The sequence below is a fragment of the Emydura macquarii genome, unplaced genomic scaffold (assembly GCF_026122565.2).
Source record: "Emydura macquarii macquarii isolate MOO-44397 ecotype Brisbane River unplaced genomic scaffold, CSIRO-AGI_Emac_v2 contig_691, whole genome shotgun sequence".
Lineage (NCBI taxonomy): Eukaryota > Metazoa > Chordata > Testudines > Chelidae > Emydura > Emydura macquarii.
This window is the reverse complement of record NW_027130828.1, coordinates 13,007,501-13,026,683: the sequence shown is the minus strand read 5'-3', so window position 1 is coordinate 13,026,683 and position 19,183 is coordinate 13,007,501. Positions and strand designations below refer to the sequence as shown.

Below are 19,183 nucleotides of genomic sequence, written 5' to 3'. Positions count from 1 at the left end.
AGGGCTCCTTTTGTGGAAGGGAGAAGAAGGAGGGCTTTATTGCAGCACACATTGGGTCACTGTGTGAAACATTCCTTGCTTTGTGCCAGTGGACAAAATGTGTGTATATGGAATCTGTCGGCAGAGCCGGAATACTTAACAGCTCTGAAAGGGCATTTTATAAATGTCAAAGGGCCAGAGCATCTGGCCAACAGTACCGCCTCCATACTACCTTCTCCCCCGCCTTGAGCTCTGCTCACCCCCTCCCCAGGTCCAAGGGATGCGTGGCTGCAGAGAGGAGAGCCTAGGGCATAGTCCCTGTGCCCCACAAGCCCCATGGAAAAGCCAGCTGGGATACCACAGCCTGGGCTATTTTAACTCTTCCATGTGCACCTTTAATGGGGACCCCAGGTGCATCAGTGGCTAGGGGAAGCAATGACAGTACAGCTCCAGGGGAGCCATAGTGTCAAGGAGATGCAGCACGGTGGCTCCAAGCCACTAGAGAGGACACTACAGATCCCAGGAGCCGCAGGTGCCTGTGGAGTGGAATCACTAGCCCTTGCACAGGGAGTCATCTCATAACAGAAGGATTCCGGGGGAGACTCCATAAAAGGGGCCTGCCAGGGTTGTTCTTGTTTGTATCATCATAACCCACACTCACGGACCAGGACCCCACTAGGGCAGGTGCTGTACAGAGACAGAACAAAAAGACTTTGTTCCAAAGGAGGCATGACGTAGGCCAATGGCCCCCATTTAAAAAGCTCAGATAAACAGAGACAAGGGTGTTCAATAGCAAATAGTGAAATGCCATCAGAAAATAAGCACAGACCTGTAATGCAGCTTTAAAGGGAAACATTTATGGCGTGGTGCAGAGGTGCATGAGAATAACGAAGGTTGGTCTAGACCAACTGTTACTCTGTGGCAAACTGGAGTGTAAATCCACAGGGAACAAGCGTGCCGTGTACGAACTGTCCATGTGGAACCCGCTACTAGGCACTAAAAGCTCCCTACTGCACACTGATCTACTCCGCTCTGACACGGGAGCAGCTCACTGCACACTAAGGAACATTCGGTGTGCAGTAGCAGGATCCCCTGGCACATGAGTGTGCTGTAGATTGACACCCCAGCTTGCTGCACAGTAACGGTTCTCCTAGATAAGACTGAGCAGCAGAACTGGATCCTTGATCCTGGATTCCTTGTCTGCTGAAAGTTCCCCTTTGGTAGAACGGCAGTTGGGGGTGCACGAGGAATGTAGGATAGGGCCCTGAGGCATTAGAATTGCAACAGACATTGACATTAACTTGCTTTATCTAGGGATATGTGGCCAGATCCTCAGCTGGATCAAAACAGACCAGTGGAGTGACACCAATTTACAGCAGCGCAGGCTCTGGCCCATAGTTTCTTTAGTACTGGTTACTTGAAGTGGCTGAGATCGCACCCACGTAACACAGTGGAGAATTTGGCTCCATGTATTTTCTACACTCAGGCTACATCTACACTTACAGTGGTACAGTGACAGCACCTCCCTGAGAGGCAGTAGCTAGGTGAAAGGAAGAATGCTGTAGCTGGGTTGACCTAGCTTTTTAGCGTAGGCCTGGCCTGAGTATCTGGTTCTCCTCTCATCCACTGTTTCTACACGAGCATGCATTTTCCTTCAAACTGGTATGAGCCAGAGGAGAACCAGCCTAAGTGTTCATTTACCCCCATTGTCAATCAGCCACTGTAGTGGATCAGGAACTGAAACCTCCCCGCCCACGGCTCAGGCTAGGGCCCTAACCGCTGGTCTAGCCTGCCTCTTAAATTACCAGTACCAGCCAGCATTAAAGCAGAAGTGGTTGGTTCACACACATGCAGAGAATGTAGGTATGTGAGCCTTTTAAGTCGTCCTTTCTGGATAACCAGTAATCAGAAAAACAAGTGTGCGCCTTTTGGGGGGGGCATTATCTGGTATTATCATCTTTATTTTCTAAAAACACCCTTATGGCAAAAATTCAGTTATGCTGATGTTCCGCCTAAAGAAGTGTTTTTGCAACAAAAGGGAAGGGGCCCCCACGACTGTAAAAGTGTCAAAAGTATCTCCTTCTGTGGCCTGGAATCTGCACCTTTACAGGCCTTCAGTCTCCTATTATGAAAAAGCTCTTTTGCAAAGATTTGAGAGTCAGATTTTAACCTTAATTACAGCCGTATGAATCCAAAGTAACTTCAGTGAAGTCTGGGGAATTCCTCAGGGGTTACCGATCAGAATTAAGCCCCTAATATTTCACTCCATTGTTATATTTTTATGATGATAGTAAATAGAGGCCCCAACCAAGATCAGGGACCCATGTTAGGCATTGCAAAAACATGGAGTAAGAGACAGTCGCTAGCTCAAAGAGCTTACAGAGAACGGGAAGAGAGGCAGAGAAAGGTGAAATGATTTGCCCAAAGTCATACAGCGGAGCTAACAACAGAACGCAGGTCTCCAGCGTCCCACGCCAGTGACCTAGCCACTAGACAACCAGGCTGCTGCTCACTAGAATACAGTGAATAATTTAGAGAGGATTTTAGAAGCCTTGTTCAATATTTTTAAGAGCACTGATTCATCCAGCAGGTGAGGTGCAGCTCCAGGCAGAAACGTAGGAATGGGGAAGAGTGCTAGAGGGTCAAGCAAATAACGGCATTTCCTGGAGGCCACAGCTGCTATAAGAGAGAGGATAACAATCTGCAATTTTCCACTGAAGGAGCCATCAATAATAAATTGCTTCAAGGGAGAGAAGTTTGTGAATTATTCCTGTCAGCAAACAAAAGTAATACCCAGGTTCACCATTTACTTATTATGGGGGATTTAATAAGCTGTAAAAGATGAGAGAGCATAACAGATACTTAGCTAATTTAAGCACACAACGAAACATACTCTAGCCACATTCCACTGCTTTTATGTCGACCAAATTTATTTCTAATGGAAATGATTACAAGTTCATTCAGAGAAGTGCTGACAAGGCATTAGCTGGAGATGAACCATCTCTTCTGCTCAGCCAGTCAAAAAAATGTAAGCAGTTATTTTAAAAGAAAACAAAATAAAGGTTTGGGCTGGGTTTTTCAAAGGAGCCCATGAGAGTTAGGATCCTAGGGCCAGATTTACAGAGATTTAGGCACCTAAAACACAGATAAGCATTTTGTAAATCCCAATATGTGCCTAAGTGACTTTCAATGGGAGTTCGGTGCCCAACATACTTAGGTGCTTTTGTAAAACTAAGCCACTAGCTGCATTTTTAAGCACCTAAGTCCCTTGGTGAACCAGACTCCCAGCTCTCAATACCAACTCTGCTCGGCTCAGTTAGAAATGCCAGCCTTTATTTACAAATGTTACCAAATGTAAGGCTGGCAGGATCAGCCAGTGACATCAGTAATGCTGTTTCAATCCATGTGAGCAAGTCTGGCAGAGTCAGTGTCTCAAAGGGAGACCCCTACACAGAGGGTGCACACAGTGCCAAGCCTGTCCATCAAGTGGAATTCCCCTTTTAGACTCAGCACATGCTGTGCTGCAGGGGATGCGGTGATGTATAAATGTTCCTAGGGACACTCCATTTGTATTACTAGTAAACAGAATGAAAATGGTGTGTCCCTAGGAGCAAGGCGTGAGATCCCCCTCAGGGCGCAGAACAGCTACACTTTGACATATACAAGCATGCATTACAATTATTTTTTTTTTAATGGAACAGAACGACAACATATCCTTCTAACATGAGGTACCTCGAGCCAGAGGTTGCAGGCATGAACCCTGGGTATTTGCTGAAAAACTGTACAAAGTCAGCAATGTGAGTAGGCTACCCTATTAGCCAGACAACTGCATAACAAAGCAGAGACATAACAGAATGCTGCACACCGCTATTGTGCATTTCAGCCAAACATCTCAGCATGAACTAACTAAGCCGCAGAACACGCTGATAAGGGAGGTAAAGACTGCTATCCCCATTTGCAGATTGGGAAACTAAGGCATGGAGATGTGAAGTGAATTTTCCAGTGTTGCTTGCCAAATCAGTAGCATGACCAGAACCCAGCAGATTTGACTCTCAGTCCCTGCTTTAATCTTTAGGCCTTGTTTTCACTATGGAAAAAAAAGTGCATTTTTAACCCAGGTCAAGGTAAAGGTTTAATACAGTTTAAAACTAACATGGCCTAGGCTTGTGACACAGGTTAGTCTAATATGGGTTAGTTTAACATGGGTTGAACACACAGCTATTTTTTCTAGCAAAGTCACAGCACATACATCTCTTACAGTCTCTAAGGGATTGTCTACATGGGAAAGTTATGCCGTATAAGTATGGTGTGAATTTAAACCACTATGGCTGCACTAGTATAACTCCCTGTGTGGACAAACTTACTCTGGTATAAGAGTGTCTTTTTCTCTGGTTTAGTTTATGTCACTTTGAAAACGGTTAAGATAAATAGAAAAGAAGCCACTCATATACTGGAGAAAGTGTGTCTACATGGGGAGTTATACAAGCACAATCTGATATAACTGGATACATTTCCTATATAGACAAGCCCTGAACTGACAGTTCTTTCTCTTGCCCTAATGACACCAGCATAGTTTTTAAACCAGGAGAATCCAGTACTTTCCCAGGATTCCCATACAGTGAAAGGGTAACCTCAGAGGAAGTCCGGAGCTGTGGCTTGCTAAATATAAGGTATGCTGACAGTGAAGAATTTTCCTCAGTGTATCAGCTATGCAGGATGTGTTCAGCAAAAAGCTCAGCAAAGAGCAGGTCCCCAGCACAGGCATGAGGGAGGGACAGAAAATCCTAGCCGCTTGGCCTCACCATGTTGGAATTGCTCCACGGAGACCCAGAGCTTCCGCTACTCTGCGCTGATCCATGCTGTTATAGTTAAGAAGGCCGAAGACAGCCTTTTCTGCCTTCTCTCTTGGCTCCTTCCCAGCTAGAGAAAGTGGAAGATTAGAGGTCATGCAGAGGCCTTGTGGAGGAATCTCAACTGCTTTCAAAAAATAAAAATACAGGAGCCTCTGACATCTATTCAGTTTTAAGTAACTGGTTCGACCAATCCAGGCTCAGTAAACATTCTTCAGGATAATTTATCCCCTCAGCCCATCAGAACACAACAGATGGGACCTTAAAGACTAATGGCAAAGTTTTTCCAATTTGCTACACCTGAGCATGTGGCAAGAGACGTAGTTTGTCTGGGATGCTACGAGGGAAGCTGTAGAGTCAGAGTAGCATCCATGGATGGGGGATTTTATTATGAACCGGGGCCAGCGTGACACAGCTCTAATTCCTTGAGCAAACAGCTTCACAGCCAAAGCTAGCAGGGTGGATATAAGGTGCCACCTCTGTCTGGTCGGTGCTGTTTCAAAGTCCCCTCTATTCAGACAGATGATAGTATGGAGACAGTTTACACAAGTAGCTATTGAACTAGATCCTAACCTACAAATCAAGAGATGTGGGTTCTACTCCCAACTCTGCTGCATGACCTTGGGTAAGTCACTTTACTTTTGTGTCCTCTTCTTACCCTTTGCCTGTCTTTTCTACTTGGACTATGATGAGCTCTTCAGGGCAGCGACCGTCTCTTACGACGTGTTTTTTACAGTGCTTAGCACAAGGGGCCCAATTTCAGTGGGTGTTCCAGGTCCTACTGTAACACACACAGTAATAAAAACAGACATTTTATCCTTGACTCTAAAGTCCAATAATACATTCAAGTCACCTGATTATGTTTTTAGAAAACAGTTTGCTGTGATTGCTAAACAGAAAGCAAAACAAATGAAGCAAGATGACATTTTAACTGAACAAAATTAAAACCAGTTTAAAAAAAAAAAAAAAATCACTCTGAGCTGGCCAGTAGGCCACGTATGAAACGCATTGTCCCAGAGGAGACAGTGCTGATCTCTACACATGATCATGCCGAAAAAAGGCCTTTGACTAGCAGCAGAGGAGTCCATTCCTAGTGACAGCATGTCAGGTCAATGTTCACTCCAAAAATCAACGTACGCCCCAGGAAAGGGTTTTTGTATTTGTTTCTTTATTCTACAGTCTGTGCTGGAGGTCTAGTTAATAATTAGTGTATTGGGGTGAGGTGGTTGACATGCTGTTAGTTAGAGTGTGCTTTAAAAAAAACAAAAACAAACCAACCACCAGTTGTCCTTTAAAAAGAAACCTTAACAAAAGTGCATGCTAGTTGATATATATGAGATATGTGCAGTTTGTCCTTAGAGCTCAGACTCCAGGCACTGTGCTTCTCAAATCAAGGACTGTCTAGACTGGTCAGAGTCCAAAATTATGTTATGGGTTTACTGAGACTGTCTTCCATTGAATACACACCTTTAAAAAGAGAGTAGATGGGCAATCACTTATAGAACACGTGTGAATTTGTTTTTTAAAAACAGTTTAAGGTATTTTCATTATATTACAAAAAGCTATAGGTCCCATTATTGGTATATTGTAATACTCACAAGGCCTGTTGTAAATATACACAATAAGAGAATTTTTGGGACAGGGCCTATCACATTGTCCACTCTGCTTTTATGTTGTAAGGTCTCTGCGGCAGAGACTGTCGGCTACTCTGTTTGTCCAGTACCTAACATACTGGGTCCCCTTTTTCTATTGGCTCATAGGGACTACCATTATTATTATAATAAACGAGCTTACAATCTAAATAGGCAAAACACAAGAATAGAGTGGGGATGGGGAAATGGATTATTAGCCCCATTTTACAGATGGGGAACCGAGGCATGGAGCGTGAGTAACTTGCCCCAAAATCACACGGAGTCTATGGCAGAACTGGGAACTGAACCCAGATCTCTAGACTCCTAGTGCTTTAGCCACGAGACCACATGGGGCCAAATCCTGTTCTTACATACCCACAGGAAGCTCCTGGCAACTTGGACTAGGGGGATCCCACACCTGAGGACCTTTTGACTCTAGAGTTTACACCAGAATCTTTGGGACCATCTTTACACTGTATGTGTGTAGAGTATATACACATATACTCGGACCTTAAGGCCAAATGGGACCGTCATGATAATCTAGTCTGAACTCCTGCACATTGCAGGCCAGAGAACTTCACCCCCCCATCCTCGCAATCCTATAATGTATTGCACAGGGGGGTCCAATCCTGAGTGAAGGCTCTAGGTGCTACCGCAGTACAGATAATAAATAACAAAATTACTCAAAGTACCAGCTCAACAATCCATCACAAAAGTCCCAAATACATTTCCTCTCCCAACCCACAGTCAAATATCTATAAGGATCTAATGCAATATGTTTGCAACCTACAGGGAAAATTCACCCATTTTAACCCTTTGTTATTTGATCTTTTGTTTTCCATTTAATTTTTTCCACACACCCGCATCACTATGTGAGAGTCTGCCCATCTTAGCCATATTGATGTTCCTAGTTCTCTAACAGACAACTGACCTACTTTTTTCTTTTTTTAAAAAATACCTGGAGGTCATTTCTGTCTGACAAAAAGAACTGGGTTTGGAAATTAGACACAGAGCAAATTTTTATTCACAACATTATCTCACTTCCCCCCAACCCACCTTATTTTCTCCTACTTTTGCTCTATGCACCCTCTTCAGAAAGCTGTAAAATTCCACAGCATCCCAAATTCTTGGCAGCAGGCTCAAGGATGCTGTCAGAATGAGAGACCCTTGGGACAAAATGCTACAGAAGCCCTTTCTGAATGTTCAGGGGAAGGTTTTCCAAAGTACAGTGGGCAGATGTGGAATTTGGACACCTAACTCCCCTTTGGGAATCTCTCCCTAAATTTCCAATGACACTTCCTGGACTATTCCTTTTCACAATGTATAGTGGTTAAAACTGTAGGGCTACTCTAGTAGCTACTTCTCATTCCCTTTATGGTACCTACCCAGCCAAGACACCTTCCCCAACCCAGCTACTCAAAATAAAGGGCTGCAAAATTCAAGATTCTAGTTGGGGCCTTATCAGCCTTTCTGACCTTTCTGCTGCATGCACTTTACCCTGCATGATTATTTGACTGTCGTCATTAAAACAAGATAAATCAGGGTGTGCTTTTCCCTCGACTCTTAGCTGGTGCAAATAAAATGAAGGGGGAAAAAAACATCTGATGAAAGGGCTGAAATGGCCTAATGGCTTAGCATGCAGTGTTCCTGCGGCCAATGGGCGTTCCAAGCACAGAGGAACTGAATTAAGCCCTAAAACTGCACAGGGTTTACACTGTAAAGAAAGGCTGCTCCTAGTCCTGTGAAATTAGGGTATGAGATTAAATGCAGAGTGCAGTGTGTAGCTGCTCCATGCCAAATCAGTGACAGGGCTGGGATTCACGCACAGGAGCTCTGCCAGTGGAGGCAGCAGCAGGGAGCATCTCTTTGCAGTCCTAGCAACACACTCCCTTCCCAACTAGCACCATTTGCCTTCTGTGGGCTGCCAGTGAAGGGGAGGTTGCAGCTGCTTACTATTTCCCTGGATGAGCCTTCCACTGCCAGGAAGCCAGCACAGACTCCAGACGGATAATACCCACCGTGACAGAGTTCCCCTTTTAGGCATAGGACTGCTCTACCAGATCAGATCACTGGACCATCAAGCCAAGTCTGAGGTCCAACAGAACAATCCTTTATAGTAAGAAAAATACCCCTTCAAATCTTCTAGACAGTCATGCAATGCTATTCATGACCCTTGGGTGATCAGTTCCTGCCCTGGAGCATGAGACTTGATTCACCTGAAAACCCAACATAAGGTAATGAAACTGCCAAGCTGAAAGTGCTCTGGGAGTAAAATACACATTACTGGGCTACAGGGAGCATCAGGCGAGAGTGAAGACTGGAAGTAGGAAAAGACGACAGTAGGTCTGTCTGTAGTGGAGTGTAAAAAATATTTAGGGTAGGCAGCCTGTGGAATGGAATGAAAACAAATGGAAGCTATTACCTCAGTCCACAAAACTAGCTCCAAACTTTTAGTTACCAGCTTTTAACTCAAAGGGACATCCTTCGCTATTGAGCTTTCTTTCTGCACAAGGACTGTGAGAGCTGAGGTGTATTTCATAAGAAATGAAATGAGCTGTTATTATGGGCCACAACCACAGGAAGGAACAGCCTCATTGAATAATATTTAAGTATCTGATGGTTTTTAATAGAAGGAGAATTGAGCAGTTACTAGCAGCACCCTTTGTGTTGTCCTTCATGAATTCTGCTAAACTTACCTCCTGCTGGGTTTTCAAATGCAAAATTCAGTCTAAGCTCCCCAAATTATTCACTGAGCCAATCTGGGACAGTTTCTGGTTTCACACAGAATCAAGGAACAATTCAGCTACTTTGACTAGGGGTGGGTCCAGATCAAAACCCCTCTGTGGAGTTCTGATCCGGATGTAAACTTTACAGCAGACGTTCATCTCGACAATGGGCCAAAGAACCTAATTCCCCATCCCATTTGGTGAGGCTCCAGGCAGTTTCACAGCCTGCAAGAGAGTCAGTGCGATCTTTTGCCACTCGGGACCATAGCTAGTTTGGACAGCATCTTGCTTTGAGCTTGAGCTTTTTACAAACCCCAAACGCAGTGGTTAGAAAACCACATGAGCACAAGACCAAATTAAAGGCTGGTCCTACGCCTTAAAGTTGAAACAGCCGATTTTGCATGGTTCTGGGGGGCTCCCAAGCTGCATGAAATATCCCAGATAAAGTTACAAGAATCCTACTGAACACCCAGTTACAACACAACGATATGCACACTGCAAAAGGGGCTTTGTTCTTAAGACTGCTAGACCTGTAATGACTCACTGCAGGGTCGCCCTCTAACAGGAACATTTTCCCCACGTTCCTTTCTGAAGACGACCCATTACTTTTGGCAAAGGCAAGCAGCTACAGCCCTAAAATGGCCATGTACAGCCATCTTTATTGTTATATCTCCCTTCTTTCTAACCCGTGTGTGTCCTTCATTCTCTCGTTGCTGAGGAGCTGGCAGTCTCATCCCTTATCTTTTCAAATCAAAGGCCAGATCCTGCTTGCCTGACTGATGTGAGGGGTCACACTGACGTCAGAAAAGTCAAAGATCTAGCCCAGAATTTCTCAGCAGAGCTGTCACATTGTACTAAACAGCCACAGGATAATGTGGGGTAGGGGAGAACATTGGATACAGCAGAAAAAAAGATAGGTTTATTTTTAATCCAGTTATTCATTTCACCTGCAGTGCGAGCAGTTCTGCTGACAGAGCAGTAACCTACACAGTGTACTTTCTACAGCTGATCTCAACTTCACTAGCCTGTGCGTAATCCCAGAAGAATTTCACCATTCAGCAATCGTTAGAAAACAACCAGTCACAGGATCAGGCCCTATTACTCTGAGTATAAACACTCAGCTACCCAAGCAAAGGCTTAAGTTTTCAAAAGTGACTGCTGATTTTGGATGCCTCAATTTCCAGGTGTCCAATCTGAGATGCCTTAAAGGGGACAGATTTTCATCCACCCCCTGAGAATCAGGCCCCTTCGAGCTGTCTCAGGATGAGCACCCAAAAACCCTAGAAAATGGAGGCTGCGTTATTTTTTATTATTATTATTTACATTGCTGTAGTGCTTAGAAGCTGCAGTCACAGACCAGGACCCCAATGTGCTAGGTGCTGTACACACACAGTACAAAGAGATGGTCCTTACCTCAGAGAGTTTACTTACTTATTACCACAAATAGCCCACGGGCTAAGCCTATGAAGAGTGTAATGAATTGGGAAGTCTGGAGAAGGCCAGGAGATTCTAATTCTGGGGTCTGGTTTATTTACACAGAATAACATTTAACTCAGAAGATGATGATAATTCAAAGGCACCAGTTCTGGAGATCTGATTGGGGAAGTAGGGAAACTGAGGCAGCAGTGCATCCAACAATGGAAGTAGTAAGGCCCTGTTACTGTCTCTGGCTATGTTCAGACTGACGGCGGCAAAATGGCCGCCACCAGAGCGATCTTTCTTGATCAATTGAGCGGTCAGTGAGACCTGCTCAATCGATCAGGAAGTCGACTGAGTAAGTCCACCCCCTCACGTAGTGTAGGCTCAGTGCTGTGTAAACAGCGAACAGAAGGTAAGCAGAGCAGTCGACGTCAGTTACGCAAACTACTCTATGTAGTTTGCGTAACTCCCGTCGACTGCCGCCGAATCGCACAGCAAGTGTGAACCAGCCCTCTGACTCAACTATTTCTTTTGTGATGCTCAGAGAAAGGAAGTCACAAAGCTCTATTTGAGATCCCAGCCTCTGATGCAAGCCATAACCTTTGAAAGTGACCTCTTCCCAACCCCCCACCGGTGCCTCCACCCACTCTTCCCCGATAAATTTAAGACATGAAGGAAATCTTGTGTGATAAGAACAACTGGATGCACAGGGAATTACAAAAGAAACCCTGCAGCAGCATATATACAGCTCAGAAATGGAAGTGAACTCCCTTGTGAGTTGCTAGGTTTTTTGCCACAGCTACGCATATTTTTATAATCTGATCTTTTAAAAAAGAGGAAGCATATGCTTCATGAATTTTTATAAGGCCACCTTCCTTCTTTATATATTATATTATATTAATTACACCACATTATGTAAGGAGATCCCACACCTGAGCCACAACCTGAATCTCAAAATACACCCAAATTACAACACATGGTGCACAATCCCTAGGGAGATTTATTGAAATGTCATGTTACTTACCTGTCACAAAGGGAGTTGACAGAGCCTTTAGAACTGCAGCCACACAGAAGGCAGAGCCCACTGGTTTGGTTCAGATGATACCCCTCCGTGCAGTTTTCACACCGCAGACCAGCATAGCCTTTGTGGCACTCACACTGTCCTGTTGAAGTGTTGCACTCGTTCACACTTGCACTCCCAAAAGCACTGCAGTTACACAGATAGTCTGCAAGAGGAAAAAGAAGCTGATATCATCATGTTCTGCTCATAAAATGAACTAAAAGCACTGAAAAAAAAGATCTCTAAAGAACACAAAAATTGCCAGGAGCAAATATGGGGCAATCAGGCTTGCATGTCCATTCTGTAGATGTAGCTTTAAAACAGCATTGCCAGTCCCAAGCAGTCAAAGATCATGAGTCAGGGCCTCGAAAATTATGAGACTGGCTTTAAAACACAAAAAACAAAAACAAGGTTTTATTTGTTGTTGGGGTTCTTCATATTTATCTTCTGGTGTCTGAACTGCTAGGGTGTGTGTTTTCAAGCTTTTTTCCCCAACAACCACAAGGAACAGAAACTTACTTTAAAAAAAAAAAAATTGAGACTCTCCTGTAATCACATGACTCGGGGAGCTGGGGCTTTCAGAAAGACACCAAATATCACAAGACTCATGATAAAACTGCAATATTTGGCAACCCTGTATATTTTAGATAAATTGTAGATACATTTATAGAATCTACTTAAGCAGCTCCACAGCATCAGAGCACCTCACAATTCATGGATTTATCTTCACAACGTTCTAGTGAACTGAGGCAGTATTATCATCCCCACTTTGTACATGGGGCACTGGGCAGAGACAGAGGTTAAGGGCCAGATTTTCAAAAAAGCTCAACACATTGAGAGCGGAGCTCTTTTCGAATGCTGATTACAAGTGGCACAACACGAGCTGTGGGCGCAGCCCATGTTTTAAACAAAAAGTCTAGCCCTCTTGATGGTGCCTATACAAAAGCTGTTCTCTTTTGAAAACGTGCCTCTGATTGTGGATGCTGAGCATCTGAAAATCTGGCCCTAAATGACTTGCCTGTTGTCATACAGGAAATCTGTGGCAAGCTAGAACCCAGATCTGCCAAGTCCCAATCCAGGGCCTTAACTACAAAAAAATCCTTCCTCTCGTTATCTAAAACAGAATGTGCTAATTTCAGCCTTGGTGTCGGCAAGCAGAGCTCCACTGGAGACACAGCAGGGCTATCATCTCATTCTGAGAGCCACACATGCACACACGAACCCCCCTCTAACTGACTTCCACAGAAGTTCTTCCCTTGGAAGATTTACCAAATTAAGCCCTTAAAGCACAGAAGTAGAGGCAAAAGATCAGACCAGAAGTTCTCAATCTACATAAACTTTATTCCCAATAAATCTTTAAATTGTTTAGAATTAATAAAAAAAAAAAAAAAAAAAAAAAAAGAATTTCTCTCCAGCAAACTAGTAATTGACACAATTAGTTTTAGCTTCCCTTCTTTAATGGAAAATATTTGGTGTTTAATAATTCCAAGTATTTATCTGCCAAGACTGAATTATGAATAAGTTTCATGTCTGACATAGAAAAAACAGTTCAAGGGAGTTAAGCAACTTTGATTATTATTTACAGAAAGCAGTCAGTGTATATGACACCATACAAATGGAGGAAAGCCATAGCCACTGACCTGAGGAATTTACAATCGAGTCCAATCTCACCCAGCTTACGCCAGGAGTTATCCCACTGAAGCCTACTGGAGTTTTGCCTGAGTAAGGAGCAATGAAGAGGGCCTAAAATTAATGAAGTATTTCAATACTGGTACTTCACAATTATATTGTATACTTATGCCCCAATCAAACAGTCCATCCCTATTCAGCAAAGCACTTAACCATATGCCTAATTTTAGGCAAGTACTTCCGTTTCACTGAAGTCAATGAGACTTAACACGTGCCTAAAGCTAAATATGTGTTTAAGTGTTGACCTGAATAGGCACAGATTTCAGAACGTATTTAAGTGCTTTGCTGAACTGGGACCTTACTGAGGATCTCAAAGTGCCTTTAGAAATACCAGCATCCCAGGGAGAGAGTAAATTTATCCATTTGTCAGATTAATTTACCCATTTCATGATGGCTATTCTTGGTATGTTTACTTGTGGGAATTTGGGGTGGGGAAAGAGATTACAGATCGACTTCCTAATTAGCTACATGCATTTAAAACATTCTTTTTAAAAAATGCCCAATTAGTTTTGAATGAAATAGTGAAAAATGATCAAAAGGAATGCTAGAACCCTTCTTCTCATAATGGGTTGAATGGGGAAGCACTAGGAAATTTCTAAGAATCATATCCACACAGTCATACTGTCAAACTATAGGATTTAGAAAAATGTCATGCAGCTCAATATTTAGAGTGATACCAGGTTTTTTGTTTTTACACTAAATCAATCCACCAGATGTAGAAATCAGTTGTGCACCAAATTAAAGAGACAAATTTTTATCTCATTCTTGCCAACATTAATCTGGAGTAACTCCACTAACATCAATAGTTATTCTGTATTTACTCCTGTGTAACTGAGATTAGAACTGGGCCTTCATTTTCTTCAATCAGAACTGATTACTGAAATGAAGACCTGAAGATCTGTTAACATCCACTTCATGTTATAAACAAAATTCCCATCTCAGTTATACCACTGGGGGCCTCACTGATTGTGACACCGACTTCTACCAATGAGTGCAGTTCATGGGAAGTCACCGGTATAGAGCACTTTAAAAACTGAGAAGGGAGTAAACATTCAAACATATTAATTACTTTTAAAAGTTCGTTATATGGAGTGTGATTAGTCGTAACAAATTTGATAAAAAGATGTTACATCTAATTTAACAATGTTCCTAAATGCTAAGAGGGCCAATTGCAGTGGTGGAGAACAGAGAGACAAGTATGATGTATTGCTCAGTATTCAGAAGATCTTATTGCTGCAGCAGCATATCATAAATCATTGCTCGCTCTTAGCCTACAAGGCTAGAGTCAATGTAACAGGGCAGAAGTGTCTGCAGCACCTTTCAGCTGCTAGTTGATATTCAAAAATTTCCAAAGGGAAAGCCATGGCTATTATAGGCCAACTTCTCTTGTCACTGCAACGTTAGTATAGTTGCTCCAGAGTAGGAGGAGAATTGAGACTGTATTCTCTCAAAAAGGGACTTTTTTGGGGGGTGGGGGTGGGGATAAGGGCACAGAGCTCAAATAATCTATCTAGCAAAAAGGTGTGGAAAAGCAAGACTCTGGCCCAAATCACAAGCCAAGCCCAGTCTAATTCATTCAAATGAGCAGTGAAATGGTTTAAAGTTTCATAAGAGGAAGGACAGTCTAGTGGCTAAGGTGCTAGCCTGGGACTTGGGACACTCAGGTGCAGTTTCCGGCTCTGTTACAAAAACTTCTTGTCTGATCAAGTCACTTCGTCTCTCTGTGCCTCAGTTAAGATTGGCAGGGCGGTGCTATTACCCTTAACAGGATGTTGTGAGGGTAAACATATTGAAGATTGTGCAGTGTTCACTTATTATGGTAATGGAGGAGGTCATATAATTACAATAGATACAATGCAAGTCATGCTTTGGGTTATATTTTAGATCTGCAGCATCTACAATGTTCTGTCTTAAAATAGCTTTCAAAAACGATAGCAAGAATGGTAAAGACTTTGGCTGAGATGTTCAAAGCTGCCTAAGGGATTTCTGCAGTCTTTCATCGAAATTTCACCCAGCTCCATTCACCACACCTCCGCCGCCCCGCCCCGCCCCCCCCCCTCCCCACCGACCGATTGTTTAAAAAACTGCAAAGCCAAATTAACAATGCTGAATAAATTCTAGCAAAAGTCACAATACAACAGCAGATGTTCCATAAGTGAAAAAGAGAAGTTATATTCTAAGGGTACATTATTAGGCCCCGATCCTGCAACTTCAGGCGTAGACAGACAGACTACTGCACCTTCCCAGAGCCCTATTCAGCGGTGTGCATGCAGTGCCTTACTGAATGGGGGGCAGCCACTAGCAGCGTCTGGCCGGGTGCAAGAACTTGCAGGATAAAAAGGTTATGTTGTGAATTATTCACTCCATTCTACTAGCAAAGTTCTATTCCATTCCATTCCGGTTCTCAACTACACCCATCACCATGGTGTTTAAGTGCCATAAGTAGTCTTGTGATTTATTACATGTCAGTCTCTTCTACATATGGTTCTTTCCTTCTCCTCCTCCTGGGGGGAAGTTACATGTGGATTTTCTTCAAGCATGATGCTGTAAGTGTACATGTTAATAAAGGCATGGTTGAGAAATTGTTCCAGATGGGATCTGGTCTCTTGCATCTAGAACAATTGGCATCGACTTTGGCGGAACTTTGCAGATTGACACCAGCGGAGGATCTGGCCCAATATATTTTAAGAATAGTGATAGGAATGAAAGGGGAGGATGTAAGTAAAAAGCTTGCACAAATTCCTCACAGTCCATTGGTATCAATCACATTCAGAGTATGCTGTATTGAAAGTTGCAATAGCTAGGAGAGGTTGAGAGATAAAAATTCATCATAAAAAATTAAATTTCATCCTAAGGATGGTCATACTGGGTTGGATCAATGGTACATCTCGCCCAGAATCCCATCTTCCAATAGGGGCTGGAGCCAGATGCTTCAGAGAGAATGAACAGAACAGGGCAATCATGAGTGATCCACCCATTGTCCAGTCCCAGCTTCTAGCAATCGGAGGTTTAGGGACATCTGGATCATGAGATTGCATCCCTGATCATTTTGGTTAATAGCCATTTATGGAACAATCCTCCGTGAACTTATCTAATTCTTTTTTAACCCAGTTATAGTTTTGGCCTTCACAACACCCCATAGCAATGAGTTCTGCAGGTTGCCTGCATGTTGTATGAAAAAGTACTTCCTTACATTTGTTTTAAGCCTGCTGCCTATTAATTTCACTGGGTGACTCCTGGTTCTTCTGTTATGTGGAGGGATAAACACCACTTCCTTATCCACTTTCTCCACACCATTCAGGATTTCACAGACTTCTATCATATCGCCCCTTAGTTGTCTCTTTTCTAAGGTGACCAGGCCCAACCGTTTAACCTCTCTTCAAATGGAAGCTGTTCCATAACCCCGAACAATTTTGCCAGCATTTTCTGCGCCTTTTCCAATTACAATATCTCTTTGTTGAGACGGAGTAGCCAGAACTGCACACACTATTCAAGGTGTGGGCGTACCATGAATTTATACAGTGGCATTATATTTTATTATCCATTCCTTTCCAAATGGCTGCTAACATTGTTAGCTTTTTTGACTGCTGCTGCACATCAAGCAGATGTTTTCAGAGAACTATCCACGCTGTCTCCAAGATCTATGACGACTCCTAGAGTCAGTGGTGATGGTGGCCACAAAAGTTCCAAGATCCTGTACTTCAAACTTGGTGCTTTGCATGCAGCCCTCACACAGCAATTTGTCCTGTTTTCTCGGCAAATCAAATATCTATTGCAGACTTCCAATAGGAGGGACACGTAGTACGAAACATTCGCAGTTGCAGCAAGAAAAAGATTTCAAATGGCAGGATTCTGTACTCAGAAATTCATCAGCAATTCTGGATTTTTAAGACAACCAAATTAAACAGACTGATTGTCCTGTGAAGAGCTACCAGCACAGAATTAGAATAAACAGAAGACTGCCGTAGTTGGTGTCGAGGCACATTGTTTTAGAAGTTAGTTATCCTAAAATCCTGAAAAGCCCATTAGTTGATATCAACCACAGTGTAGCAGGCTCATGAACTTTTACCTGTGGCCCAGCCCCCCTTAGAGGGGAAGAGTACCACACAGACTGCAGTACCTCAACACGAACAGGAAGAATTTATTTCCCCACTCATTTCATCATTGAGGTAACAGATTCCCTTTTGAGAGCCTATGAAACTTGAGAAAGTTAGCCAGGGAAAAATGAATGGAAGATGAGCAAGGCATCTGAATCTAGCCTCTCTTTCACCCCTGATCAGAGAAGATAAGCCATTTAAAGAGAAAATTTTGGTCCTCTCCAGCCACTTGTCAGTGCCCAGAATTCGGAACCATACAACAGGGCAGGCCTAATTTCCATCTTGTAGCTCTTACTTTTCAATTTGATTGGCAATGGAAGAATGCCCATCACTGCACTTCTCTCTCCATTTAGTCCATACCTTTCTTGCTCTGCTTATAATTTAGTCATTGATCTCACCATTATCCTGTTCTATCGAGCCTAGGTAACTGACCTTCTGTACCTTTTGGTAGTGGCTGGCCCCCCGGATTTACAGTTTCATTATCTTCCTGCAGGGCATCATTGACTCTACAAACCACAGTGTTTTATTTCTGCTGATTTTCATGCCATTTCTTTCAAGTATGTACCTCCACCTCTTTAAATCTTCTTCCGCTCCCTCTTTTGTTTCCCCCATGAGCACTTCATAATCTGCAAAAAGCATACACCAGGGTGCCACTCTGGATGTTTTCTGCAAGTGTGTGGAGCATCAACATGACCAAAAAGGGGTTAGTGCTGAGCCTTGATATATTCCAACTCTTACTAGAAACCGTTCAGTTTCTCCACATGGCCTTCGGACTGTGAAAGCAGCATCCTCATAAGTGGCTGAACAATTCTGACAGTGTTCTGGCATCTGTTTCTTTCCCATACACCCCCAGACAACCTCTCTCAGAAAGTGGACATAAGCCTTCTGGGAAGGACTCCCCTTTTTCTGCCAGAGGGTGGGAGAACCTGGCTATGCCCAGTTATTTACTCTGGGTGGCTCCAGCACAGGTCCCAGTCACTTATAACTTGCAAGAGGGCCTTGCCCTTTGTGGGCCTTCTTATATCTCTGAGCAGGGGAATGGAAAGGAGAGCTAAGTGCCCAACGCACTCAAGGGTAACCCCTTCCCAGGTCCACAGCGCGGCCAATGATACAGTGCCCATGGAGTGGGTTTTGAGAAATCTCTCTGGCAAGGCTACTGAGGTGGGGGGAGGGAGGGGTGAAGAGGTTGGCTTACCCTGGGCACATGCTGCACTCCCCATCAGTTTGAGGTGAAGATCTCCTAGACCTGTGGCTTCCAGAGTCACTCCAGCAATATCCCACTTAGAGCAATCCTGCTCCTTCTCCTTCCCTCCGCCCGCCCCACTTTCCCCAATCTGCCTGCAGTTTCCTTCCTTTTAAAAGGCCTCCTCCCTACCATATGAGATTGACAGGGCTGGCAGGGTGTGACTACACTGCCCGCAGGGCTTCTAAGTCACCCTTCTCATCTTGGGGTCTATACACCCCATCATACGCCTCAAGATGATGAATACTATGTGCAGTGTTTTCCTTTTTTCTCTATATTTTTCCCACAAGCAATCCTAATGCAAAAAAATAGCATCCACTGAAGAAAAATAAAAATGCTCTCACTGCCCAGTTACAATGAAGCTGACTTTTGGTTGATTTTTGCAACACTGCCCGCTACCAAAAAAAAAAAAAAAAATCAAGCCTGCCTTAAGGTGTGGCCGTTGTCTGTACATTAAGACACAATGATGGCACCATGTTTGGTAAACTC

The 19,183-nt window shown here is 43.5% G+C and overlaps 1 protein-coding gene across 1 annotated transcript in view; it reads right to left on the bottom strand.

Moving 5' to 3' along the window:
- MEGF9 (multiple EGF like domains 9) overlaps positions 1–19,183 on the bottom strand; it is an 81,162-nt gene that overhangs the window by 24,535 nt on the left and 37,444 nt on the right. Inside the window, exon 2 of the mRNA XM_067542146.1 lies at positions 11,630–11,831. Coding sequence (XP_067398247.1) covers positions 11,630–11,831 — 202 coding nt within the window. The remainder of the gene's footprint in view (positions 1–11,629; positions 11,832–19,183) is intronic.